This window comes from Oncorhynchus kisutch, linkage group LG8 (genome assembly GCF_002021735.2).
Source record: "Oncorhynchus kisutch isolate 150728-3 linkage group LG8, Okis_V2, whole genome shotgun sequence".
Lineage (NCBI taxonomy): Eukaryota > Metazoa > Chordata > Actinopteri > Salmoniformes > Salmonidae > Oncorhynchus > Oncorhynchus kisutch.
Window position 1 is genome coordinate 66,713,912 of NC_034181.2, and position 27,295 is coordinate 66,741,206.

At 41.7% G+C, this 27,295-nt stretch overlaps 1 protein-coding gene across 7 annotated transcripts; it reads right to left on the bottom strand.

The window, feature by feature from the left end:
- On the bottom strand, nt 1-27,271 carry LOC109895388 (adaptor related protein complex 1 subunit gamma 1). Of its 7 annotated transcripts, none has more exons than XM_020489038.2 (23): nt 27,164-27,271; nt 17,481-17,684; nt 15,990-16,114; nt 15,137-15,278; nt 13,352-13,448; nt 12,577-12,653; nt 12,133-12,141; nt 11,297-11,392; nt 11,121-11,201; nt 9,830-9,984; nt 9,605-9,718; nt 9,292-9,432; nt 8,705-8,759; nt 8,304-8,426; nt 7,982-8,071; nt 7,736-7,860; nt 7,504-7,608; nt 7,249-7,390; nt 6,497-6,623; nt 6,068-6,163; nt 5,688-5,848; nt 5,414-5,512; nt 1-5,248 (listed from the first exon to the last, which is right to left on the bottom strand). In XM_020489038.2, the coding sequence occupies exons 2-23, from the start codon at nt 17,679-17,681 to the stop codon at nt 5,147-5,149; spliced, it is 2,463 nt and encodes an 820-aa protein (XP_020344627.1). In that variant the 5' UTR covers nt 17,682-17,684; nt 27,164-27,271; the 3' UTR covers nt 1-5,146. The 7 variants fall into 7 exon arrangements, with proteins under 7 accessions (XP_020344627.1, XP_020344628.1, XP_020344629.1 ...); XM_020489039.2 differs by having other exon boundaries at nt 17,481-17,702; nt 27,164-27,258; XM_020489040.2 differs by lacking the exon at nt 27,164-27,271 and adding an exon at nt 26,960-27,070.
- Nucleotides 27,272-27,295: the final 24 nt, after the last annotated feature.

Consider the following 27,295-nt stretch of genomic DNA (forward strand, 5'->3'; position numbering starts at 1 on the left):
AAAATTTTGTTTGACTTTTTATTTATACTCTTGATCATCATTTCCTCCAACCCAAAGACAATAATACACAGCATAAGTCTAAAATATCCCATGTAGTTTACAGCCTCTCAGCTTTAATCATCATCATTATTATTATTCATATTTTCAGTCCTTTCACACCCACCTTGAAGACATGGGACTCTGATTCAGTTCAAAATGTTAAACCTGTCTGGAAAAGGGAATTTCAAAAAATGTTTTTCCCCTCCTTCTCAAATCAGATATGTTGTCGTATAGTCGGGATAAATCTGAGGGTTACATATTCAGATTCTCTTTCAAAAGTACAATGGACGATTTATGATTTCACAGGGAACGGGATAATAGTGGCTAAAGTCAAATGCGCCTTCAAACCCCTTTACACACGGAGAAGTCACCTGGCCAAATATAGAAGTAAAAAACAATTACATCCGAATGAGTGGTGTGCACTTTTAACCCCTTCCACCACCACCAAAAAAAAAAAAAAAAAAACATTTTCAAATGTACAACCCAACAAGGTGGTGTGTTGTATTTGTTGAAAAATGGGACCTTTTCTTGCATTTCAAAAAGAGGATTACTTAGAGTAGAAATGACACTATTTACATTGGTTCTCACATGCAGCTCTGAAGTTGTGAATTAAAATCCTTGCAGCCAATTTCATGTCCTTACTAGGTGACTGTAGCAAGACATGCCAACACACTCATATTTACACACACACACACACACTGGCTGATTAGACAAACAAAACGCTTCAAAAGCTGCTCAGACCTCTGAAGGGTTCTTGACTTTACAAATGTCCTTTTTAAAGATGCAGTGTCCAAACCAATGGGATTTCACCTTCATATGCATTTCTCATTTAAAACTATATGGGGGTACTGTATCCTTAAAAGCGCTAACTGGTCAAACATGATTGATGGAATCGAACCGATAAAAACAACATTCAAGACAAGGTACAAGTATGAGATCTTTCCCTTCCCTACAGCCTTCTATCTTGACCAGCTCCCCCTTGTGGAAATGAGCCCACAGCACAGCTAACATGCAGCTTCAGCTCAGTGTTCTAGTTGTGTACTATCACAAGAACAGGTTAAGCAGCACTGCATTAAGATCACAGGTCTTCTGAAAAGAATGTAGACACAAAAAGGCCATACACACAGCAGAGAGATCAGCCTCACACTTCAGTCCTGATTTTTGAATTGGATTTCAATAAATAGAAAGGATCATATTTCCTCTAAGAGAGCCTGAACTTCAACTGCCCCGCTGGCCCGGTCCCTGTAACAGAACCAGGCCTATTCTCTGCTGTCTTTGAGCCGTACAAACCAGTCCATAAGACGGGTTCCTTAATGCAGTCATCAGGAGCGATGAACAGACCCAGTAAGAGTGGATGATGACAGGCAGCCAAGAGCACATTGTATCTGTCAACCACATGAGGGGACAAGGCCTTACGACTTAATGAACCATATCCACCACACAGATTAAACTTCTCATAGCCTGAAAACTCAGGATATTCAATCCCCATCTTACAATAAAGGTACGTGCAACAGCATCACAAGGGTAAAAAAAAAGACCTCACTCAACACTTCAGAGAAACTCTGGGCCCATTCTCACGTCTCTGAAATCCAATACAATTAATGTGGGGAGGTGAGATGCCAGATGAATGGGGAGAGAATCTATAGGACTGGAGAAAAAACACAGAGAATGAGACTTAAAAAGGGGGCCAACAATGAGAATCGCTCTCTTAGAAGGACCATGTGCACTGTAGGTAGGTCATCCTTCATTTAATTAGCTTGCATGTCTGACAACATTAATTTTCTCCAATTACTTTTGCTGGGGAGAGAAAAAAAACGATAAAGCACATTACAGGCCAAGGGAGGCATTACAGCATCTTAGCAAGAGGCCTACTCCTCTTAAGGGGCATATGAAAACAGATTAGGCCTTTCTGGGGACCCCGAATATCGACAAGGTGCCACCTCGGTCACTGTGCAGCACTGTGCTCAGCTCACAGACCTCTCAGTAGTACAGTACATCACTCACAGACAACACCAGTTCTGCCCAATCAAACCTTAAGAGGACATGTATAAAAACCAATAGCAGCCTAATTACCCACTAAAATCTGCAGGAAAAAAAGATGCATCCAAACTTATGAAGAGGATGCAGCTCATTTGCATGGTTTCAAGATGATTCTTTTTTACATACATGTATACAATTATAGTCCTTAGCTAATCTGTTTAAGTCTTCAAATGGGGTTTTATTTCATTTGATCATCTTCTGTGTTGTTTCGTTTTACATTGTATATTAATGTACAGGCAGCCGATTATATATATTTTGTGATGACTGATGAAATAGGGAAGTCTTTTCTTTAGACCATATTTTAGACTAAGATCTATTAAGACAATATACACCGTGAGTAATTGGAAGTCTTAGAAAATGGTTGGCATCTAAAAATAAAAAGGGATGAAAGAAAGGATATTTGACTAACCTAAAAAGCCCTCAATATATACAGAAAAACCCAATATAGCATTTAGTCAAAAAAAAGAAAAAAAGATGACTAATAGAATTAAAATCATTTTCTCCATATACACATATCATTGCTCAAAAATATTTCCAAAGCTTATTTCCAACGCTAATAGCATCTCCGATTTGGTCACAAAAGTTTGATAGTGTAGCATAGTGAATATCAATAAGCATATAGTGCGATTGAACATCTGAACACAGCATCATGGGGCAGCTAAGCGTGTTAGTAATGAGATGTCCTACAGGTGCCCACTTGATTGCAGATCATACAGAAGACTAAATGCAGCTATCCAGATACTGTGCTGTTGATAGTTAAACAGGAAGAGAAAACATTGAGGTATTCAGGTTCATGTTTCCGACAGCTTGGTCGGGATTCTGATTTGGAGAAGTATGACAGCCAAGGAATCACACCAAGCAACACTGATATCCGACTACATCATTTCCACTCTAAATGCTAGAAACTCAGTGTGAGATGTCAATAAAATAAAAAGGGCACATTCTTCTTCGACTCCTACCTTCCATCCAGCCTGTCTGTCTTGCCTGCTCTCTAGTCAGGATATAACCCACAGTAAGCACTCCCTGACACACAAACCCTCGTCACACAGATCAGATGAGACCAGTTTAGAGACTTCCCATCTAGTTATGTCAAAAGGCACATCATTTTGATATCAGACAATAATGTTTAAGACAAATCACTGCAAAAAAATTAAAATCATACTACCACAAAAATAGTGCCAACAAAATGGCCAGCTCCCTCAGAGAGGACAGCCACAGAAAAAGCCTGCAAAGAAAAAGCATTCAGTGCATATAACTACATTCAAAATAGACTTAATGTACATGTCGTCTCTAGGCTGGCTATGTCCAGCCAGGTTAATAGTCTTAAAAGAGAGATATTTTGACGACCCAAAGCTATAAATCTTAATAAGCTTAATATTTCCGGCTGTTTGTTCAGATGCATGGAAGATTCAGTACTTCCAAAGTTAATGTATTCAATTAAACTATGTTTAAGGATGTTCCTTTAACTAAGATGTGTCTCAGACCTGCACTGATATACAATATCCATATTGCTTCAATAACCTCAGCTTGATCTAAGCAATTAACCATTGAATTTAACAAGATGGAAAAAACTGTAAATAGTGCCCATCTAGGTGGGGGAAACGGTGCTATACAGGGCAGTCAAACAAAGTAGAAATGTCCATCCTCTGGATTCCACCTCAGAAAATAAACTTCTACAAGATGCGCCGTGCTATGGCTACCACACTGCTGACCAAACTAAAGAAAATGGAACCATACTCTGTGTTAGCCAGCCCATGACAAACAAATACACTCCAGCTTTCGAAATATGCACTTTATCCATTTACAGTATCTCAACCCTGCCGAGAGGCCTCTCTGGCAAAACCAAGGTGAATGGGATTCAAACAACTCTCAAACTGATGGAATTCAAAATGACTCCACACATCTTATGCCTTTTAAATCACTCATGAGATGGAGGGTCAAATTAAGTTAACCCCAAAATGAATGAGTGCTCTGCGTCTTTAAAATCCTTCTGCTGCCAAAGTTAATGGATGTAAAAGAGCAGACCAGGTACAACTGGGAAAAGTCATAATGTGAATGTTTGTATAATCTCGGTTAATGCAGGACTAAAATCTGGCATGATTTGGTCATCTGCGTGATGTAGTTGTGAGTCCACACGTATTAGAAATTGGGAGTTGCGGTTTGCGAAGTCTCCACCCTCACAAAAGGAAACCCTTAACCAAAGCCCCCCACTTCCACCAATTTCCCCACACAAGCGAAGCAGTCGAAGTTTAAGCACCGCCTTCGGCCAATCCTGATACATCCAATAATCAGTGACGAAAACCGATTCTACGCATTCCATCCCAACAGATTCTTCGGTTTACACCCAGAATCTGTTCATGAGAGATTAACCTTTGTATTGCAACCCAAAGACCTTGCATTTGAAGCATAGAGCTGGAGAACTTTATAATAGAATCTGTTATAGTCACTTTGGAGAACAAACTAGATAAAATACTGAGAGCCAAAGTACTCCAAGTTTCCAAACCCAATTCGGGAAAGTGGTGAATGGACAGTATGCAAATTTCATAGAGTTAATTAAGTTGCACCTTATTCAGACTTGAAAATAGGCACAAAAAATATATATACCCATGTTAAATTCCTGTAAGATTAAAAACATGAAACAAAAGAAAAAACAGACTGCTTAATCAAGTGCTCATTGTCAACAGCTCTTTTCTATGGCGGCTTAGAGGGGTGGGCGTACCACAGAGAGTGCAATGTGGGCGTACGTGCATTGAGAGGGCGAGGAGATGGAAATAGTGGCAACTGCAAAGCAGACAGATTGAGGTAAAACCAATCAAGGAAAAGGGTTAGTAAATGAATATGTTTTCACATATTTCTGGTGATGCCTATCGTCATTGCTGTCGTTGTGGTTGTCGTCATCATGGTCTTCATACCATCGTTTTTTTGTGTGTTTGACATTCCGCTGCTTCCCATGCCACCCCAGGGCAGCAGTCTGCAGTGATGTCACAGGGGATCAGTATGGGTAAGGGGGGGGGATCTTTCCCATAGTTCCCTTGGCGGGGTCTTTAAGCACGAGAGGGCACGGTCATCATTGCCAGGACTGAGGAGGGAAGTTGTTGACCTCGGCCAGGTCTTGGACAGGTGAGCCTTTGTGGGTGTACGTCAGCTTGACCCTCATGCGGAGTTGTTGCTGTAAATCATGAGAAAGACATGTTTATTAAAGCAATATGAACTACTCAATGTAGAGCTGAACTCTATAGGAGCCCTCTGCACTAAATTCCTCTGATAGCACCAATAGATCAGGAAACTGAATAAGAATGTGAGGAAGATGAGGACAGACAGGAACATCTCATACCTTCTGTGGGTTGAGAACTCTGATGACCTGTGTAACGCTTCCCTGGTTGAGTGCTGGGACCATATTACTGCTTGGGGACAAGAGCTGCAGCTGGAATGTCTGAAGGAGAGGGACACACAGAGCGTAAAAGTCTGCTTCGTAGGACATATGCCTGCATATTCACAACTTTGACTAAGCTGTACAATGCTACAATGCTACAGAGGTAGATACAGAGGCACATATTTTTCTTAATATTACATAGTCATACAAATGTGACTGTCCAGTCATGGCTCACCTTTGGAACTGCAGCCTGGAAAACAAACTCTGTCATGTCAGCCTCGGTGGTGTTGGTGGCGTGGATAGTGATGACTGCTATGTTCGGGTTCGGATTGGCCCTCTCAAAGGTGAACTCTATTTTCAGGCCATTCTTGCTATACGCTGTCATGGGGGGAATAGCTAAAGACAAGAACGCACAAGTCAATACAATTCAGAGTGAGAAAGTAGTACCATACATGAGAACCCCCAAAAACATTATAGAAACGTGTATACGGTCACATTGTTTTAAAAGGGATACATAATGACACAGTACTCTACTTGCTAAACAACATGGGAGAGTGGTTGGCTTTGGTTCAAATTAGACATTTGAAAGCGTCACTGATAAGTGCTAGCTCTCACCTGCTGAAATATCATTAAACAGGGGCTGTGAGGAGAGGCCATCCAGGAGGAAGGGGGGCTGGGAGATGGGCACAGAGGGGGCAGGAGCTGGACCACCTAGGGAGGGGGACAACACAGGGGGTTCCAACAGGGTACAGGGAACCACACACAGACAACAGTGATACCACTGGTGATAGTTCACAAGACAAGTTGATTCCTGACCAAGTCAAGCAGGATGTGGCGTGACTAATGTGGTTTCTTTATGAAGGAAGGTGCAGGCAGGGTGACAGAGAGAATAGGTGGTGAACAGTGAGACACTGCAATGAAAGAAAAGAAACCAATCAAGTTGCCCTGACCAAGGTTGGGTCCACCTGTGCTTGGGGCTAGAGAGAAAGAAAGTGAATGAGTGAGTGAGTGAAAGAAAAGGAGAGAGAGAAAGACTGGTCCTACTAGACAGTGAGAGGTCCCCCAATAGGTCGAGCAGCTCTCCTCCAGCCGAGGCAGGCTTGGTGGGCAGGGTGGTTTGGATCACAGGCACCACATCATTACCTCCCAGCAGGTCTAACAAGTCATTAGCCTGGAACAGAAGAGAAACCAAATAATAAAGCACATGTAGATTGAACCTGTAAAACAGGGAGGATTTGGACAAAACAACAGTGCTCTGAATAACATCTCATTTATACTTTGTTTTAAAACATGACAGATGGTAAAATATTTTGTAACTCAAATCAGAACTCTACAAAGGAAAATGTAGACTGCTTCTCATTAATCTGCAGATTGATATGCCACAGTTTAATTTTCCTACCAGCAGGGGTCCTTGTTTGAACAGTGTGTAAAAGCATTAGCAGACTCACTGATTTTTGGACTTTCACCACATGAATAGAAATCAAAACTTAAAGAATGTGTTTGAGTGTACGTGCATTTGTGCGTTTTAAAGAGCTTAAGGGCTCGATTCAATCTGTATCGCTGAAGATCTGAGCTACAGCTCAATATACATAAAAAATAAAATAAATCACGCATCAGCAAAGATTGCATTCACGGTAAATAAAAGCTGCTGCATTTGTCAGCTCAAATGTTAATTAATTTTACATTTCAATTGAGTCTTAACGCTGAACTGAATCAAATGTTGATCCACTGATTCAGCAACACATCGTCTGTGACAGAAAAGATTTTACAGATTTGTCATGTGACCTTGCCCTCACCTGGTTGGCTGGCTGGGTGACTAGGGGCGGGTGTTTTGTGTCAGGCACAGAGGGCTCTGTCTCCCCATTGGTCTGCACAATCTCTGTAGGGCCATTGGAGGCTGTTTTCTCCATGATGGGCATTCGCTCTAGTAAGGCAGGCCTTCAGAGAGGAAGAGAATAAGATTGGTGCTTCTCCTTGTCAAGGAAATTTACCTATCATTTCTACAGAAAAGTGCTTGTAATGAATGGGAATACATTTGGAGGCATACTCACCTCATGTGATCATATTTCTTGAAGAGTGCATTGTACTCCACAGCTCTCTGTTGCAGCTCCACGTCGATGCTGCTGCCGTATATTGACACCACCTTCTTGATTCGGCTGGAGATTTTAAGACACAAATGTTAACCTTGAGTGTGCGTCCTGCCATCCATTCATTTCAAAGCTAAGGGATAAAAATCATCATAACCTGTTGGATATTCTCTCTGCTCAACACAGATGGACTTACTTGACACTGCTGAAGCGAGTAGACAGCTTCATGATGGCAGTGAGGGAGTAACCACGGGTTACAGGGGTGGACAAGTTGGACACAAGAAGACCTTCCAAAACATCCAGGACTTCATCCTCTGTCACCTGTTGCAAACAAAGGGGGAGAAAATATATAAATTTCAACTTCTTGAGGTCGGCAGTGCACATAGATGTGTAACGTTCTAGATGAAATAGTTGAGGTGATTGAGTGCTTCAGGAGGTCTACCTGGATGGGCTCCTCCTCCTCACACTGTCCAGATACCAGCAGGTCTCCATACTCCCCTATACACCAGGATGACACCTGGACCAGTGGTTGCTATGGGAGACAAACACTAATAGATCAGATTCACTGTAACCAGTCCTCATCAGAGAGGAAGGGAAACATCTGCACACTGTTTGCTACTTCCAAATGTGATCTTTAGTGATCCAATAACATTTCAATCAGCATATTCATTGTCAGGTTCCTCTTATTTGTCTGGTTACTGGGCTGTTTCAATGTGTGTTTTCCTCTTGTCCAAGACGTGCGTGTGACCAGAGATGTCTCGGACCTGTGAGATGTCATCCAGCAGGGCTTTGTAGAGTCTCTGCACCGTGTAGGCATGCATCTCCACACTGTTGGTGATGAGCTGGATGAGGTTGGGGACAGAGTCGTCTCGGACATAGCTCCCCGCCTGGACACAAACAGGTGTTAAAAGAAACCCGTCTCAAAATGGACAATGAGGCAGATGATCATTTTGTTCAAGTCCAGCGACAAAAACACTTTCAAGACAAGACACCAAGAGCCTTGGTCACCATGGTAAAAAAAAAGCAGCGGTTGTCAGATATGAGATCATCATTTGTAGTTTTCAGTCGATGGATCACTCAAGGATTCGTCACTCAACAGTCAAGCATAATTATTTATTTTCCCATCATCTGTGCAGAGAAAAGTATTTGATGAAATTATACATACCGTTGTCAGGACTCTCATGATGGTGTCAATGTGCCATCTTTTTGAAGGTGCATACCTGTGAAACAGAACACGCATCAGTCACATCTGCATTACACTGAGCAGAGGATCATATAACCATGAACTGAAAAACAATTGGCCTGCTGTCAGAAAATATATGGTATCAACAATGTCATGTTCTGACGATGGATCACTCATTTATCATCATACAGCATTTTAGTAAGTAAGCCACACACATTAACTATCGTTTCCGCAACCTCCGGTTAATCATTGGAGGTGTATGAGGCCACTGGCTGTAATCTATTCTCGAAGCCTACATTCCTAATGCAAGGAAACTGAGGCAAAAACTACTGCTGCCATGGTCTCTCATGCAATCACTACTAATCCTTCTCGAACCACTACTACAACTGCTGAGCAAAGGCCAATACAAACAAAATGAGGTGGTAAAGACCTACAAGTCGGGATAATGTTGAGAACGGTTTCACATGGTGCAACTGCTTAATGTTGCTATGGAACTAGCAGGAGCCTTCAGATTGGCAAAGCCTGATTTCTACAGATCTTCCTAACTGGACCACACCCATGAGCCTTACTTCTCTGCAGCCAGGAAGACTCCGGATGCACAGTCCGCTTTGAATTCTGGGTCACAGGAGTCCAGGAAGTAGAGCAGCTCCTTCATCATGCCTCGGATGTTGTTCCCATTCACCAGGGCGAAGCTCAGCTCCATCGCACGCCTAGCGAGGAGAATGCGAGGACGATAAGACAAGGAAATCTCTACATCTTCTGACCCATATCTTGTGCAGATATGCATGTACAGTGACGAGCAATGTGTTGTACTAGTGTGTTATGTACTAATGTCTATACTGTATGTCACTCATGTTCTCCTCATTTAGGTGTAGGTCTCACCTCTTGATGGACACATCCAAGTCTTTTAGACAGTCCACAATGGTGCTCCGATGCCTCTGCACTGCATTGTGGTCCGTCTGTACAGTCTTCAGTAGGGACGTCAGTGCCACATATCTTGAGGGTGGACAGAAAGACACCATAAAGTCACATTAAGTGTTATATTACCTGGGACTATGATGACCTATGTTCAGATCATTCAATGAATTAGTTCCCCAAGTGTGTTACCTAATATTTTTGTCATTGTTGAGAAGGAAGCGTCCAAGTATGTTGATGGCCAACACCCTCAATCCACTTTCTGATTTGATGTCCATTATGGTCAGTACTGTCTCATAGAGGATTGCATTGCCTACATTTTTACTGGTCTCGGTGTTGGTTGCCACCTACAAGGGCGAAGAAACCATTAGTCTGATTAGTCATATCTCTAGGGCAGTAAGCCTCGAGTACTCTTGGAACTCTAGGGGCAGTACTGTCATTTTGGGGGGAAAAAAACATTCCCGTTTTTAAATATTTTGTCAGGAAAAGATGCTAGAATATGCATATAAATTGACAGCTTTCGATAGAAAACACTAACGTTTCCAAAACTGTAAAGATATTGTCTGCGAGTATAACAGAACTGATGTTGCAAGCGAAAGCCTGAGAAAAAACCTGGGGCACTTCCGGATTGGATTTGAAAGCGCTGCGTTCCAATGACTCCCTATATGGCTGTGAATGTACCATCAACGAGCTTACGCTTTCTACGTATTCCCCAATGTGTCTACAGCATTGTGACGTAGTTTTACGCATTTCTGCTGAAGAATAGCCGTATGGGGGCACATTGCGTAAGTGGTCTCATGGTGGCTCCGAGAGAGATTCTCACGTAAAGTGCAGAGGTAGCCATTACTCCAATCGGTCCTAGAGAAAAAGGAATTGTCCCGACGGATATATTATCGAATAGATATTAGAAAAACACCTTGAGGATGGATTCTAAACAACGTTTGCCATGTTTCTGTCGATATTATGGAGCTAATTTGGAAAAGAAATTGGCATTGTGGTGACTGCAATTTCCAGGCGATTTCTCAGCCAAACGTGAAGAACAAACAGAGCTGTTTCGCCTACAAAAATAATATTTTGGGGAAAAAAAAGAACTTTGGCTGTCTACCTGGGAGTCTCGTGAGTGAAAACATCCGAAGTTTATCAAAGGTAAACAACTTAATTTGATTGCTTTTCTGATTTCCGTGACAAGGTTGCTTGCATAATGCTATTGCTTGCTAGCAAGGCATAATGCTATGCTAGGCTATTATAAACTTACAAATGCTTGTCTAGCGTTGGCTGTAAAGCATATTTAGAAAATTTGAGATGACAGGGTGATTAACAAAAGGCTAAGCTGTGTTCCAATATATTTCACTTGTGATTTTCATGAATAGGAATATTTTCTAGGAAGATTTATGTCCGTTGCGTTATGCTAATTAGTGTAAGATGATGAAAACGGTCCCGTTCATGGGATGGGGTGTCACTAGAGTATAACCGCTCTTCTCACCTGTGCAAGAATGTCATTCATTGCTTCACTTGAGTCGTCATCACTCCTGCCCAGAATTCGCAATAGTCTCAATATCCGCACCTGCAATGAGGTCAAGGGGCATCACTGACTGGCCTAGCCAAGTTTGTTACAGAAGATCAAATGATTGGCACGAAACACAAGGTCAAAGGTCTCACCTGCAGGAAGGGGTCACTGATGCCCGACACATCATGCTCAGGAGAGTATCCAGACATGATCAGGTTCTTCAGGATTCTCACCAGCTGTGGAACCAACTACAAAAGACCAACAACAGGAGAGGGGTACCATCAAGGGTCAAGGTCTTTATTTCTGAGGAATCGGTGTCCTACCTTGTTACTGAAATAACTGGACAAAGTATTGTGTAGAATGTGCAGTTATTCTTTACATTCTCTTGATTTAAATCATCAATGTAACTTACATTTCTGGGTTATGGTAATCAAGACAACATTGATTGTATGAAAACATTGGGTTAGGATGTTGAGTTTTGAAAAGCTAATCGAACCGTGATGTCACATTCAATCACACCTGGATGAAATAGAACCCTCTTAATTCTTACCAGGAATGCTAGGCAAGAGTATTCATAGACAAATATATTCACATTGGTGCAAATTTTCTGAAATATATATTTGTACGTATACAGACACATACCTCCCTTTTAACAAACATAAAACCATCAGTGTCTAGTAAAAACACCTAAGGTGATCAATTGAAAACAGACCCATCATGTTGTTTTCAACATACGGTGATCAAATGAGTTACACATTAGGTTAATGATGACACATTGACAATAGTGAGAGATGTCTAAGAAACATTTTTAAAATCCTGTCATGATATCAAAAGAGAACACCAACATATGACCGCTGTAAAAGTCAAAGAAATCAAAAAGACAAAAAGGAACTTGACGGAACACAGGTTTGATTACATCTACGGTGACCGTGTGAAGTGATTACTAGTTACAGCATGCACCAGCTATGAAACCAGAATGTACTCTTACCTTCTCATTCTAACACAATGCAGGAATTGTAACAAAGACAAATGACAGAAAAAATACGAGGTAGATGTTAGGGAAGATTCACTTTTAGAGAGCTCAAAGTCATGTTCTGATCAAGAACATGAGGGGTGGGAGACTGGCTCAAGGTTGTTATGGCTAAGTTATGGCTAAGGGAAAGAGGTACAGAGCCACTAGAGATACAGCGAGGAATGTACTTTGAATGTAGAGCAAACCCTATGGGAAAATGTAATCCAAGGTTTCAAAATGCAAGATATGTTTGAAGTATATCCAAAACAGTCATAGTGAAAGGAAAATGAATACTAAGGGAGAATGAAATGTAGAGTGAGCTAAGGACAAATGCTTAATTAACTCCCTGAAGACTTGCGCTGTAACCCAAAAACTCTTTGATAGTAGTAATTTCACTAATTAGATGGTGGCTATCCATACCTTTCTGAAGTGTAAGAGCATGTCAGGACTTCTTTCACACATTTCAGTGAGGAGGACAACAGAAGTGTGGAGAACACCTTAAGGAGACAAAGAGAAACTAGTTTGAAAACAGCATCCCTGGTGAACCGTAGTAGTTAACAAATTTGCACAAATTTCCTTGCCAATTCCCTGTGAGTGAACGTTTTAGCAATGTCACAGCATTGTTTCTAAAATAAGGAACAGTCTATGGGGGAAGCTGTTTGCTGGTTCCGTTGTGGTGGTTTATAGTCTGGATTCCCACTCTTAGTAAGTTCCAGTTTAATGCCATTAAGCCCTATTTTAGCACTACAAAAACGACTACAGGTATATATCTAGCATCAACTCCCCAAATCCTTACCTTGACCATTGAGGGGAAAACACAAAACTGACCTTACAATTTCTAGGGGCAACTTCATCTATCAAATTAGTTTAGAAACATATTCGAAGTGATAACACTGGTTCTGACAAGAGCGCCGCTTTATAAAGCTGTCAGAACATCAGCCATTGTACTATGACAACCATCAGTGAAAACACCCGAGGTGATCAATTGAAAACTGTGAAGGACGCAACAGCTCCACAGCTCATCAGGACACAGTCATTAATCTAACTCTCGTCACTGAAGGACATTTCAACTGTATAGAGGGCACCAGCCCAATTATCCATTTGAAGGACACAGCATCCCCATTTTACCTGTGAGTGACCAAACCCAATGCTCTCTGTGCAGGACACAGTTGCCCCCAGCCCCCGGTTGTCTCACCGTGGTTCTTCTCACTCAGCAGGTTCTTTGTGGCTGGGAGGAACATCTCCATCAGCTCTGGGACCTTCCTGATGACGTGGACTGCACACAACGCCGCCTGGGGAGAAAATTCTAAATGTTTTCAAAGTCCTCAACTATGACGTGCAAGCGCAGACCTGACAATTTTAAATCATTTTTATGACTATGGCTTTAGCGTGGCGGCACCCCCGGCTCCCACGACGGTGCACGCACAACACCCACACTGCTCAAATCATAGGCAAAAGCACTTGACCATATAGGGCCATCTTCTGTATACCAACCATACCATATCACAACACAACTGCTTGGCTCAAAACGCATCAAGGAAAGAAAGGAATACCACAAATTAACTTACGGCACATCTCTAATTGAAATGTATTCCAGGTGACTACCTAATAAAGCTGGTTGAGAGAATGTCAGGAGTGTGCAAAGCTGTCATCAAGGCAAAGGATGGCTATTTGAAGAATATCAAATATATTTAGATTTGTTTAACACTTTTTTGGTTACTACATGATTACATATCTATTATTTCATAGTTTTGATGTCTTCACTATTATTCTACAATGTAGAAAATAGTACAAATATGAAGCAGTAGGTGTTCTAAAACTTTTGAGCGAGAGAGAAATTAATGAAATTGGTGATCTCAATGACACTCACATTTTTCTAGGTTACATTTTGGGTTTTTTGATTATTCAAATTAATAGGTGAATGTATGTGGATAGTACAGTAAAAACAAACTGGATCCTTAATTTTGTTTGGGGAGAACATTTAGGATAATTCAATTACAGGATGGAATGTAGTGGTTTAGCTTACTGTAGGCTGTTTGGAATATGAAACAACTGAACTAGGCCTATATCAGTTTGTTTCAGATCTTCATCCCTCACCTCATCCATCAAGGTCTGACTACAAGGCTACCATCAATCAACATGCCTCGTCATTGGTGAACTGATTATTATCACAACATTACCTACTGTTGACATACAGCTGGATCAAGACGCCAGATCAACAACTGATTATTATCACAACATTACCTACTGTTGACATACAGCTGGATCAAGACGCCAGATCAACAACTGATTATTATCACAACATTACCTACTGTTGACATACAGCTGGATCAAGACGCCAGATCAACAACTGATTATTATCACAACATTACCTACTGTTGACACACAGCTGGATCAAGATGCCAGATCAACAACTGATTAAATCAACATAGGCGTACTAATCTTAACACAGTCTAATATAACTTTCTGTGAAGGACAGTATTAGCAGAAAAGCTCTCTCTGCCATGTCTGTTGACTTAACACTAGCTAACTACATTTGTCTTAATGGCGAAGGAGCTAACTACGAAATAATGGCGGCCACGTGCTTGATTAAAACATACATTTTTGGAAAATGTATTCACCAAATTGTTCATTATCCATTTTCCCTACCCTTATTCGTCACACATCAGCGGTATTAACGGACAAAGTGGAGAGTTGCCATTCAGCTCGAGGGAGGAAATTAGTAGACTACTACGACTACAGGGGGCGTGCCGGAGTGGAGAGCTAGAGATGTTTTATCCTCGCCAAAGTCCTGATTGGCTCAGCTCCAACTTCAGACGGTTATGCCAATAGAAGCGTATTTTAGGGTAGATTTTCATACCAGCATACTTTGACCTCAAATTGTGTGCAGGTTGGCAGGTCTGCTGACACACATCAAACTAACCACCTGACTAACACTTCTTTGTAAAGAGTGAATGTGGGCTAGGTGAGAATGAGGTACCTTTTTCCTCAGGTAGGAGTTGGAGGTTTTGAGCAGCTTCTCCACCTCTCCAGCCAGGTCTCGACACATCTCCGAGGAGCCCATGCAGCCCAGGGTGCACAAGGCCAGGCCCTGGACATACTGTGTGCTGTGATTCAGATCACTGAGGAAGGACAGGGGGAAGAATGAGTGGATAGCAGATAATAATAACTTTATATAGTGTATAAAGTAAGAGCTTCACATTAAATAAAAGTACTAGCAAAGAAATAAAGACTGGAGGAAGGAGAATGAAAAAAGAGAACTAATTAAAAATCATACATTAAAAGAATCTTTATAAAAGTGTGTCTTCAACAGGGATTTAAAAATAGGCACTGAATCTGAAAGCCTGATCTCTGGCAGACCATTCCAAAGTCTAAGGGTCTTAATGGCAAATGCCCGGTCTCCTTTCGTTTTCAACTTAGACTTTGGAATGTGGCTGTGTCTCCGTTCATAGGGAGATAACAGATCAGAGATATAGGATGGCGCTGAGATGTAGAAGAGGAAAGACGGAGAGAAGAAAATATAAGATAGACAGGGAGAGGTGGGTAAAAGGGAAGACGAAGGATAGAGTAGGGGAGACAGGAAAGAAGAAAAATGTGCATGAGAGCAAGAGATCGAGAAAAAGACGGAACAGCTGATCCGGCAGGTTATGGGGCTGTTTCCATATCCAACAGAAGCGCACACTGCTGACGAGAGCACCACTCATGGAGTAACAATTCTGGCAGTAACAGAATACTGCCCTTGGTGCACATCACCACCTCCTGCAGCACAGCTCTCATCTCTACACTACAAATAATTGTATGTATGTAGCCAATGAGGTTCTGGCATGCCTTACTTCTTGATGCAGTTTGTCATTAGTAGATGGACGTCCTGCCTCTCGTCCAACAGTAGCATGGCTCCCAGGTACCCTATCCGCTTGTCAGTGAACTTCTGGGACGCAATCAACTTCAGGCACTCAAGCTGGAAAACAAAACTCAAATCAATTTGAATGTCACATGCGCCAAATACAACAGTGAAATGCTTACTTACATGCCCTTAACCAACAAGTTATTATTTTTCCCCTAAAAGCATTAAGTAGAAAATGTAAAATAAAAGTAACAAATTATTAAATGGCAGCAGTAAAATAACAAGCGCGCCTATATACAGAGGGTACCGGTACAGAGTCACTGTGTGGGAGCACCGGTTAGTCGAGGTAATATGTACATGTAGGTAGAGATAGTGACTATGCATAGATTATAAACAGACAGTAGCAGCAACGTAAAAGAGGGGTATGGGTAGCCCTTTGATTAGCTGTTCAGGAGTCTCAAGAGGCTTGGAGGTATAAGCTGTTAAGCCTTTAGGACCTCGACTTGGCGCTCCGGTACTGCTTGCCATGCGGTAGTAGAGAGAACAGTCTATGACAAGGGTGACTGGAGTCTTGGGACAATTTTTAGGGCCTTCCTCTGACACCGCCTGGTATAGAGGTCCTGGATGGCAGGAAGCTTGGCCCCAGTGATGTACTGGGCCGTACGCACTACCCTCTGTAGTGCCTTGCGGTCGGAGGCCGAGCAGTTGCCACACCAGGCAGTGATGCAACCCGTCTGGATGCTCTCGATGGTGCAGCTGTAGAACCTTTTGAGGATCTGAGGACCCATGCCAAATCATTCCAGTCTCCTGAGGGGAAAAGGCTTTGTTGTGCCCTCTTCACGACTGCCTTAGTGTGTGTTTGGACAATGATAGTTTGTTGGTGATGTGGACACCAAGGAACTTCAAGCGCTCAACCTGTTCCACTACAGCCCTGTCGATGAGAATGGGGGCGTGCTCGGTCCTCCTTTTCCTGTAGTCCACAATCTCCTTTGTCTTGATCACGTTAAGGGAGAAGTTGTTGTCCTGGCACCACACAACCAGGTCTCGGTCCTCCTCCCTATAGGCTGTCTCATCGTTGTTGGTGACCACTGTTGTGTCATCGTCAAAATTGATGATGGTGTTGGAGTCGGGCCTGGCCATGCAGTCATGAGTGAACAGGGAGCACAGGAGGGGACTGAGCACGCACCCCTGAAGGGCCCCCGTGTTGAAGATCAGTGTGGCGGATGTTTTGTTCCCTACCATTGCCACCTGTGGGTGGGCCGTCAAGAAGTCCGGGATCCAGTTGCAGAGGGAGGCGTTTAGTTCTAGAGTCCTTAGCTTTGTGATGAGCTTTGAGGGCACTATGGTGTTTAACGCTGAGCCGTAGTAATCCGTTCACAAAACTGCTCTCTTCAGCAAGAGACACATTCACTGCCAGAAACAACAAGACACTCACAGATGTTGGTTAATAAATTAAGAATAGTGTTCTTTTTAAACATACCTGCCCAAAGTGCGCTGGGTAGCCCAGCATGTGCATGTAGAGTAGCTTAGCCACATTTCTACAGCGGTAAGTGTTGTCTTCCTCTCTGAAGGACGAGCGTATGGCAGCACACTCTTTCTGGATCATCTCACGCTCCTCTGCCTGGGTCCGAGCCGTCCGGATGGTCCGGATCAGCTCCCGCAGTCTGATCGGCGCTGGCATCGTCTGGAAAACACGGAGAAACTAAACATGTTGGCACAGGTGGCTTTGGTGAAGGGAAGGCACTGGCTGGGCGAGAGCCAACTGCTGCACTTTATTTTTTTAAACAAGGGCCATACTGCAAAGTCACATTCTAATCTGACAACCGGTAGATGAAAGTAGATCTATGTCCTTTTGAAAGTATGGAAAAAAATGACAGTAAGATCAGTAACTTTGTTTCTCAAACATTTGTATTGCTTATGGCGTTACTACAGATGTAAAATGTAAATAAAGAGGACAAATCCATTAACATGAATGCCTGGGCCGTTGTGGGTCCACAGAGTGTCTGTCTTCATGCATTTCTGAGTTAAAGTGTAAGTAGCTGGGGGGTTAGTAAAATCACCTGACCACCACTTCTGTCTAGCTCATTATAGTTATCATTAGGAAGCCATGGGTGCTCACTCATTCTATAAGATAGATGCATACTCTTGTAATGGTATTTTTGGCAGCCTATGTGATTATACATATTTGAATAGCAAATTAGCATTGTTCTGTGAGTACAGCTTCAAATGTGACAAGGAAATGGAGAATTCCTTGCTCAGAAGCTTGTGAAGAGAGCACTAAGGTTTCAAACCAGTAGAGGGTGATTAAATATTGAAGGGGCACATGCTTGGAGGTGAGATAACATTCTCCAGTATTTACATGCAGCCGCACAGAGGAATAATAACAGGAGCACAGTGCACCAGTTCTAAAACATCAGCCAGGTACAAACCTGGCAAACACTAGAGAACTCACAGTACCGTGCCTCTACGATGTTACTAATGTACTCCCATTCTAACAAGAACGCTGCTCCATGAGAGGATGCATTCAGAATTAAATGATTAGACAAGCATATAATCTCTCACCCCATTAATGATATGTGTCCGACTCAGAGATAGAGGAATTTGATTTGTTTTTTTATAGGTAGGCGGCAAGATGATAATGACAAATACACTGTACTACTTCCTATTTGATAAGTAGACTTCCTGTGTGTTCTAACACTCACCATCAATCGAGTTCACATTGGTCGTCCCAAAGCCTGTGGTCTCAGAGGCCGGCAAGGTACAGCAGGTTGCTTGTCCTGCGCATTGACCACCTAGTCTGAATGTGCACACTACCACAATCCAGTGACCTCTGGTCAAGAAGAAGCAGCCCGCATGTTGGATCTGTGCACTAGTTGACTAAATTGGTCTCATGCCCATTTCAGAGGATCAAATATACAAACAGGTAAATGAGACCTCGACTGTAAGTGAAGAGTACAGTATGAAGATTGGAGAAGCAGTTTTAACCTATAGAAATCCCCGATCACACTTGTAGGCGATGTCATGAAAAATTTGGCTAACAGTCGGGTCTAACAGTCATCTCGCGCCGAACTGCGCATGTGCAGGCCGGCAATTCAAAGTCACCCCTTCGATATAAAAGTAGTTTGACGAAAATGGTGTCAGTTTGTCAGTTTGTCACTTTCACGAGATTGGAGCAACAACATGTTCAACTACTTAAGACATTTACTAGAATCTAGGTTGCCTTTAGACTTCGAGAAACAACCAAGGAAGATTCACTTCTCTCATTGAATTTTCAAACCACCGCCTGGTCTGTTTGGTCTGTTTTGCAAGCGTTCCCGAAGTCTCACGATGTTTCGCCTCTGGGTTTAGAAACTCTACATTTAAACCCTGCGGGAATTAGTTGGGTAAATGGTGCATGAGCACTGAGCTGCATCACAATCCTTCATGAACTGTCTGCTAGTGAGGATGAGCCCAGCGGCGGTGTGAGAGCAATCCGGAAACAGAGAGAAAGGATTGCTCTCTTGGCAGTTAAGAGAGCGAGACAAAATTGCTCAATAGGCTTTTGGCCTTAAAGTTTCAGTAAAAAGAAAGTAGTAATACAAACTGTCACAATGAGAGACCGTGGAAGGGGAAACTATGAATGTGTAATAACTGCACATGAAACACAAACGCCAAGTCATAGGAAGTGATTCACACGACAAGAGACCAAGAAATCTCAGCATTCCAAAGCCACAATGTTATTGGGTGTGCTAAACAAACTCTACTTCCTGCTTTTAGAAACCCCTATAGCACTGACACGTTTGACTTTCAACACCTGAGTTAAAGCAATGAACACTGCAGCCTACCCTCTATTGTAGTGCATTCAGGAAGTGTACACTTACAGTACTACAGCAGTGACAGAGGATGTAAGAGAAACCCTGGGCATGCTGGAGGGGGCAGAACAAGGTCAAGGGCCTGGCACCAGCAGTGGGTCTGGAGAAGGCCTTGTTTATTGCAGTGAAGGGCCTGGTGAGAGGGGTGTGTGTTAATGCACCACCACAACAGGGGATCCATCACATGCCACTATGCCAGGAACAAAGAGAGTAAGTTATTTCCGCTGGCTACTGCGTGCGGAGAAGAGGTGCTTTATGACTTCCCATTTCAAAAGATGCATGGCTCTTATCGGTTAGCATGGATAGCATAATTGAGACATTACAGCAAGAGGGACGACAGTAATTAGTTGCTGAACAAAGCTGTACTCACAGAACAATGCTAATTTGCTATTCAAATATTTATAATCACAAGCCACCTCAGAGCTGATGCTGTTGCTGAAAAAATAATGCACTTGCTAAATGGACAGAGCAGAGGCTCTCTTAGAACTAGGGAAATATAAAGGCTGGTGTTGTAGACACAAAAAGGTCCAACAGAGAACAGACAATCCAATTAATAACACCAGTTATGTTATCACCACATCAAATACTTTTTCCAATACCACGGTATACAGTATGACTTTGAGTGCACACAAGTGGTGGTATTTCTATTTTTTAAAATTATAATTTAGGCCACATGGATCTTAATCCAGGAGGGGATTCTGTAACCAAGAAGCTTGATCTTGACATCTAGCCACTTAGTAAACCAAATGCATAGCTGGAGCTCTGAGCTGGATATAACCTCGATTTGGCATGTCTTAGATAATTAATTTACACTCACTGGACAGTTTATTCCAGAACAGCCTGAATTATTTGGGGTATTTGACAAGGTGTCAAACGTTTCACAGGGATGTTGGTCCATGCTAACGCGATGGCATCACGCAGATGCTGCAGATTGGACGACGGTCTAGTCATGCTGCGAACAGCCAGTTCAAAATCTCCCCAAAGATGCTCTATTGGGTTGAGGTCTGGGGACTGTGCAGGACACTCAAGTAAACTGAAATTTTACTGCTTTCCGAGATGCAGTTCTGAACACCACTGTTGTACTGCGCTGCTATTTGTCCGTTTGTGGCCCACCTGCTAGCTTGCATGATTGTCATTCTCCTTCGACCTCATCAACAAGAGGTTTTCCTCCACAGGGCAGCCGCTGACTGGATGTTTTTTTGTTTGTCACAATGAGACACTACCACTATATATATATATATATATAGTGGTAGTGTCTCATTGTGACAAACAAAAAAACATCTATATATATAGCCCTGAGAAAAATGTCCGGTCGAGTTAGCCGCACCGTGGCGTAAGGCTGGGCGATCAAATTCATTTGCATGTACAGTAAAGGTCCATGGTTTACCTACACCTTAGTCAAATACATTTAAACTCAGTTTTTCACAATTGCTGACATTTAATCCAAGTAAAAATTCCATCTTAGGTCAGTCAGGATCACCACTTTATTTTAAGAATGTGAAATGTCAGAATAATAGTCGAGAATTATTTATTTCAACTTTTTTTTTCATCACAGTCCAAGTGAGTCAGAAGTTTACATACACTCAATTAGTATTTGTCAGAGCAGCTCACAGATTACTGCACCTGTACATAGCCCACCTAAAATTTAGCCCAAACAACTACCTCTTTCCCAACTGTATTTAATTTTTATTTATTTATTTATTTTGCTCCTTTGCACCCCATTATTTTTTTATTTCTACTTTGCACATTCTTCCATTGCAAAACTACCATTCCAGTATTTTACTTGCTATATTGTATTTACTTTGCCATCATGGCCTTTTTTTGCCTTTACCTCCCTTCTCACCTCATTTGCTCACATTGTATATAGACTTGTTTATACTGCATTATTGACTGTATGTTTGTTTTTACTCCATGTGTAACTCTGTGTCGTTTTATCTGTCGAACTGCTTTGCTTTATCTTGGCCAGGTCGCAATTGTAAATGAGAACTTGTTCTCAACTTGCCTACCTGGTTAAATAAAGGTAAAATAAATAAATAAATAAATAAATTTGGTAGCATTGCCTTTAAATTGTTTAACTTGGGTCAAATGTTTTGGGTATCTTTCCACAAGCTTCCCACAATAAATTGGGTGAATTTTGGCCCATTCCTCCTGACAGAGCTGGTGTAACTGAGTCACGTTTGTAGGCCTCCTTGCTCACACGCTTTTTCAGTTCTGCCCACAAATTTTCTATGGTATTGAGCAGAGGTCGACCGATTATGATTTTTCAACGCCGATACCGATTATTGGAGGACCCCAAAAAAAAAAGCTGATACCGAATAATCAGCCGATTTAAAAAAAATTGAGTTGTAATAATGACAATTAAAACAATACTGAATTAACACTTATTTTAACTTAATATAATACATCAATAAAATCCATATTTTATCCAAAACAGGTGGCATCCATAAGTCTAAATAATCCTGTGACATTGCACAACCTTCAATGTTATGTCATAATTACGTAAAATTCTGGCAAATTAGTTCACAATGAGCCAGGAGACCCAAACTGTTGCATATACCCCGACTCTGCGTGCAATAAACGCAAGAGAAGTGACGCAATTTCCCTAGTTAATATTGCCTGCTAACATGAATTTCTTTTAACTAAATATGCAGGTTTAAAAATATATACTTCTGTGTATTGATTTTAAGGCATTGATGTTTATGGTTAGGTACATTCGTGCAACGATTATGCTTTTTTTTTCTCGTAATGCACTTTTGTTAAATCATCCCCCGTTTGGCGAAGTTGGCTGTCATTGTTAGGAAGAAATAGTCTTCACACAGTTCGCAACGAGCCAGGCGGCCCAAACTGCTGCATATACCCCGAATGTTACGCAGAACGCAAGAGAAGTGACATAATTTCCCTAGTTAAAAGAAATTCATGTTAGCAGGCAATATTAACTAAATGTGCAGGTTTAAAAAATATATACTTGTGAATTGATTTTAAGAAAGGTGTTGATGTTTATGGTTAGATACACATTGGTGCAACGACCGTGCTTTTTTCACGAATGCGCTTGTTAAATCACCCGTTTGGCGAAGTAGGCTATGATTCAATGATAAATTAACAGGCACCGCATCGATTATATACAACGCAGGACAAGCTAAATAAACTAGTAATATCATCAACCAGGTGTAGTTAACTAGTGATTATGTTAAGTTTGCTTGTTGTTTTTTTTACAAGGTACGTTTAATGCTAGCTAGCACCTTACCGTGGCTCCTTGCTGCACTCGCATAACAGGTAGTCAGCCTGTCATGCAGTCTCCTCGTGGAGTGCAATGTAATCGGCCATGATCGGTGTCCAAAAATACCAATGACCGATTGTTATGAAAATTTGAAATCGGCCCTAATTAAAAACCAGCCATTCCATTTCAAATCGGTCGACCTCTAGACCAGAGGACATTTCTCCAAAAAGTATGAACTTTTTGCCAATGTGCAAACCGTAGGTTGTTTTTTTAAATGGCGGTTTTGGAGCGGTCGCTTCTTCCTTGCTGAGCGGCCTTTCAAGATATGTCGATATAGGATTAGTTTTACTGTGGATATAGATATGTTTGTACCTGTTTCCTCCAGCATCTTCACAAGGTCCTTTGCTGTTGTTCTGGGATTGATTTGCCCATTTCGCATCAAAGTACATTCATCTCTAGGAGAGAGAACACTTCTCCTTCCTGAGCGGTATGACGGCTGCGTGGTCCCATGGGGTTTATACTTGCGTACTATTGTTTGTACAGATGAAAGTGGTACCTTCAGGCATTTGGAAATTGCTCCCAAGGATGAACCAGACTTGGAGGTCTACAATTTTATTTCTGGGGTCTTGGCCGATTTCTCCCATGATGTCAAGCAAAGAGGCAACGAGTTTGAAGGTAGGCCTTGAAATACATCCACAGGTACACTTCCAATTGACTCAAATTATGTCAATTAGCCTATCAGGAGCTTCTAAAGCCATTACATCATTTTCTGGAATTTTCCGAGCTGTTTAAAATGCACAGTCAACTTAGTGTATGTACACTTCTGACCCACTGGAATTGTGATAGATTATTTCCCTTATAATTCACTGTCTGTAAACAACAGCCTGAAAAATTACTTGTGTCATGCACAAAATAGATGCCCTAACCGACTTGCCGAAACTATAGTTTAACAAGAAATTTGTGGAGTGGTTGAAAAAAACTAGTTTTCATGACTTCAACCTAAAAGTCTGTAAACTTCTAACTTGAATTGTACATTATATACACATGATTCATATTCAATTTCTAATAAATGTAATGGCATTTTCATAGACCTGAAAGCCTCTTTAGTGATGGCAAAAAAGCAGGTTAAATTATTGTTGTTATAAAATGTGGGTCTTATGGTCGTGGAAGGCTTAAATTTAGCCTTGGTAGAACTTCACAAGCCCTCAATTCATTAGATTATCGCTGAATGTTTGACCTTTAATTGTATAACAACATTTTTTTTAAATGGTTGTTCAAAATAAAGGATTTGGCTATACATCTATTGTTGACAGGTGTATAAATACGGGTTGTTTTTCATGATTTGGGCTAGGCCCCTTAGTTCCAGTGAAGGGAAATCTTAAAGCTACAGCATACAGTGACATTCTAGACGATTCTGTGCTTCAAATTTTGTGGCAACAGTTTGGGGAAGGCCCTGTCCTGTTTTAGCATCACAATGGCCCCGTGCACAAAGCAAGGTCCATACAGCAAAAGGTTTGTCGAGATCAATGTGGAAGAACTTGACAGGCCTGCAGCGAGCACTAACCTCAACCCCATCGAACACCTTTGGAATGAATTGGAACGCCACTGACGAGACAGGCCTAATTGCCCAACTTCACTAATTCTCGTGGCTGAATGGAAGCAAGTCCCCGCATCAATGTTCCAACATCTAGTAGAAAGCCTTCCCAGAAGAGTGAAGGATGTTACAGCAGCAAAAGGGGGACCAACTCCATATTAATGCCCATGATTTTGAAATGAGATTTTTGACGAGCAGGTTTCCACATACTTTGTCATATAATGTACACATTGTGAATATCCATATGTTTAAGAAAAAAAAAACAGATTTTTAGGCCATATCGCCCAGCCCTACCGTGGAGTCTGGAGGAAGTTAAATAGATCAAGGAAGGTGCAGAGAAAGGCGCATAGTTGCACGAGACAGTATGTTGATAATGTAAGAATTCACTGTGATCAAAGTGCAACGGACTCGGACTCCCTCCCTTCCATTTACATTCAAACGGAAACTGGGCAGCATAGATGAGAACCCATGGTAAACCGTCATGGCTAAGAGGTGTTCTTCTTAGGCACAACGCATTAGCAACCTCCGTCACTCCCAGATAGCACAAGAAAGTACAATTAACTGCAACAAGTAATTCACACCCTATAGTCCAGGAATCTGTTTTAATGCATGAATCATAACACACATTCAGGCCTGTCACCTAGGCTTAATGACTCGAACAAAACAAAGGCTTATATTTCCTGTGACAAGTAACCAAAGGCCCCAATCAGCCTGTGCTCCTATGTGTGCGCAGGCAAGTCAGTTAAGAACAAATTCTTATTTACAATGACGGCCTACCAAAAGATATCCTGCGGGGACAGGGGCATTAGATTAAAAATATAATATAACGACAAAACACGCATCACAACACTGCATAAAGAGACCTGCGACAACAACACAACAGCACAAAACATGGTACAAACATAATTGGGCACAAACAACAGCAAAGGACAAGAAGCTGGAGACAACAATACATCACACAAAGCAGCCACAACTGTCAGTAAGAGTGTCCATGATTGAGTCTGAAAGAAAAGATCGAGATACAGCAGGCTGCTACCTCCATTCCAATAAAAAAACAATTCTGCAAGTAGTATGACAGAACATTTATACAAAACATTGGACCTACATGGTTTCGCCAAGTATTGGCCTACCAATATATGTGTGTACTGTAGACAGTAAGCTTTCATTGAACAGGCTGAAAATGCAGGTACAAACATGTACACTTTTCAGCTGGTTTAATGCAAATACAAAGAACATGCAATGAAAAAAGCAAGTCTGAGTATATGACACTGATGTTGACTTCAGGAGAATCGACTGACAGAAGAGGTGACAAAAGGGAGCTAGGAAATCACAATTCAAAAGGATAAAAATATTTTAAGAACTTGCAGCAAGCTCAAATAAAACAACCCAATGGCTGTAATGGCACATAAATAGCCTAATAATCACAACCAGTATGTGAGTATTGTAGCTAACGTTAGCTAGTTAACGTTACGTGGCAACAATACTATAGTTGCTAGCTAGCTTAAGTAACCTTGACTTCATTGCAACCACGTAGAAACATTTACACCCAAGCTAGGTATAACATACACCTTATTTGAAGCGTGGGTATACGTTACAGTTCAACTTGAACGCATAATGGTATTGCTTTCGCTAAGTTAACGTTAGCTAGCTACTTAGCTAACATAATTGGCTAGCTAAAGTAGTTAGCTAGTTAACTTACACGTCGGTACCAACGGTCGGTATATAGCTACATTCCGCATACCGAGTAGCTGGCTAGCTAGTAACGCGTTAGCTGGGTAGGGTGGTTCGCTTGCTACGGTAGATCACAAGCCCACGGAAAGAGAGTTAAATTGCTAGTCATCTCTTGAACACAATAGTTTACGAACATTTAACCACACCTGTCAAATATATTATGCATTGTCACGTTACCACTAGTTAGCATTGGCACTAACAAGCTAGCAATCTAACGTCCGAGCAGAGGCCATTTCAGAACGAGCATGGCACAATTACAGCTTTCTAATTTCTCAAAAATAAGTAAACCCTTTTAGCAAGTGGACATACAGAGCATAGCTAGATAGCTAGCTACGCAATAACGAAGAGGCCTTCATCGCACTGACTTAGTAGGATTAGCTAACTAACAACTAGATAACGTTAGTTACCTTGCCCTACATACCTACCGGTACATCTCGTTTCAGTTACACAGCAAATAACCAAATGCTATGTTGACATACATTGAAGGCGTGTAGGCAAGTAAAAGTTCAGTATAAAACAGATTTCTAAGGTTAAAGATCGCACAAGTACAGATCAGGTAAGCATACCAGCTAGCCGACACCAGGCTAACGCTCCTCTGACAGACAACCCCCCCGGTACACTGGCTGGTTAGCGCAGCCTCACTTCCGATCATGTAGCGCCAACATGGATTATTGTCACCGCGGTTTAAGACAAGGTCGTGCTGATTTTTCAGCTATAATCAAAATAAACAACTCTGTTTAACTGACATAGTTGTATAAAGTTATACTCACTAGCCGTATTGATACCAGAAAATAGCTGGAATCTTCTCTATTTGCGACGGAGGGAGGAACAGACCAGACATTCAAAATGGTGGCTCTCCTAGCCTCAGCACTTCTACCGCAGGCGGAGGGTTACACCGAAAA